Source organism: Branchiostoma floridae, chromosome 3 (genome assembly GCF_000003815.2).
Source record: "Branchiostoma floridae strain S238N-H82 chromosome 3, Bfl_VNyyK, whole genome shotgun sequence".
NCBI classification, from domain to species: Eukaryota; Metazoa; Chordata; class Leptocardii; order Amphioxiformes; family Branchiostomatidae; genus Branchiostoma; species Branchiostoma floridae.
Window position 1 is genome coordinate 30,048,697 of NC_049981.1, and position 1,128 is coordinate 30,049,824.

General features: G+C 40.6%; 1 protein-coding gene across 1 annotated transcript in view; it reads right to left on the reverse strand.

Annotated features, from left to right (window-relative positions):
- LOC118410931 (lysosomal acid lipase/cholesteryl ester hydrolase-like) overlaps positions 1-682 on the reverse strand; it is a 15,656-nt gene extending 14,974 nt beyond the window's left edge. The window contains exon 1 of the mRNA XM_035812894.1: positions 411-682. Within this exon, the coding sequence (XP_035668787.1) occupies positions 411-614 (204 nt within the window). The 5' untranslated portion in view covers positions 615-682. The remainder of the gene's footprint in view (positions 1-410) is intronic.
- Positions 683-1,128: the final 446 nt, after the last annotated feature.

Below are 1,128 nucleotides of genomic sequence, written 5' to 3' on the forward strand. Positions count from 1 at the left end.
CACTCACCCACTCATTCACTCACTCACATTCATTGTTATAATTAAATGACAAAATTATGCTGGCAATTATTCTCTCATTTTGCCAAACTAAATTAGCAACTGCCATAGCCTTTGGAGATGAATTTACAGACTCCGCACCAGAGATGTTACCAAAAAAACATAATACAATAGGCCAGGAAAAGAGCATGGCAATGCTCAGAGATGAAGAGAGAAAAAATCTTGTTAATGATCAATGATGCATCAATTAAGAGCATTACCTTAATTAAAGTAATTAAACCAGCTGACAGGCTGCTTAATAACTCTTTAGCCAATGAAGTAATGGATAATCATATAATGTTCGCTGTGAAAATAACATTTTAAGACATCAGCGCGTTAATCATTAATTAATCAATTCATCAAATAGAACTCACAGCATTCATTTTCTCCTCCGGATCCACAGTCACCCCTTCTGAGTTCCATGGAATGTCTGACCCATGGAGGACCTGGGCTGCCCACTGCACAAGGTTGGTGGAAACTGCATAGTGCTGCTCCTCGGCAGAGAGAACACGGGCCTCCGCAAGGACAACAGAAGCAACCAGGAGAACAAAAACACTTGGGGAAAAACAGACTTTCATCTTGTCCTCTTGTTGCTGGCTTCTTCAGTATAAAACTCTCTGCTCAGAGAATAAATCCTGCGGAGTCTACATAACGTTAAGTCTGGTTGCTTATAATCATCTGGTTATCTTGAATAGGGCAAACAAACACAGACTGCTTATTTGTAAACCATGAAGGCCTGTTACACCAATCAGCTGTTGGTTGTCACATGCTTATCTGGAGTTTTGGAGTCATGACACAGACCAGAGGGGGTCAAAGTCTTGTTGCCTAAAAAAACATTTGGCACTGGGTTTGGGGGACTGTTATATAGTGGTCTGCCAGCTAAGGACCATAAATATAAGCTAAATTCCCTTGAAAACCCGTTCATGCTCCATGGCCATCAACATTTGGACAAAATTTATCTATTTCTACAGAAACTTTTGGAAGTGCTGCAAAACCCAAATGTTCCGGAGTGTCCGGAAATTTCCGGAAATTACCGATGTTAGTTCGACGTCATCGTTTGGATTAGAAGATATCATTTGGGATAGAGGTGTG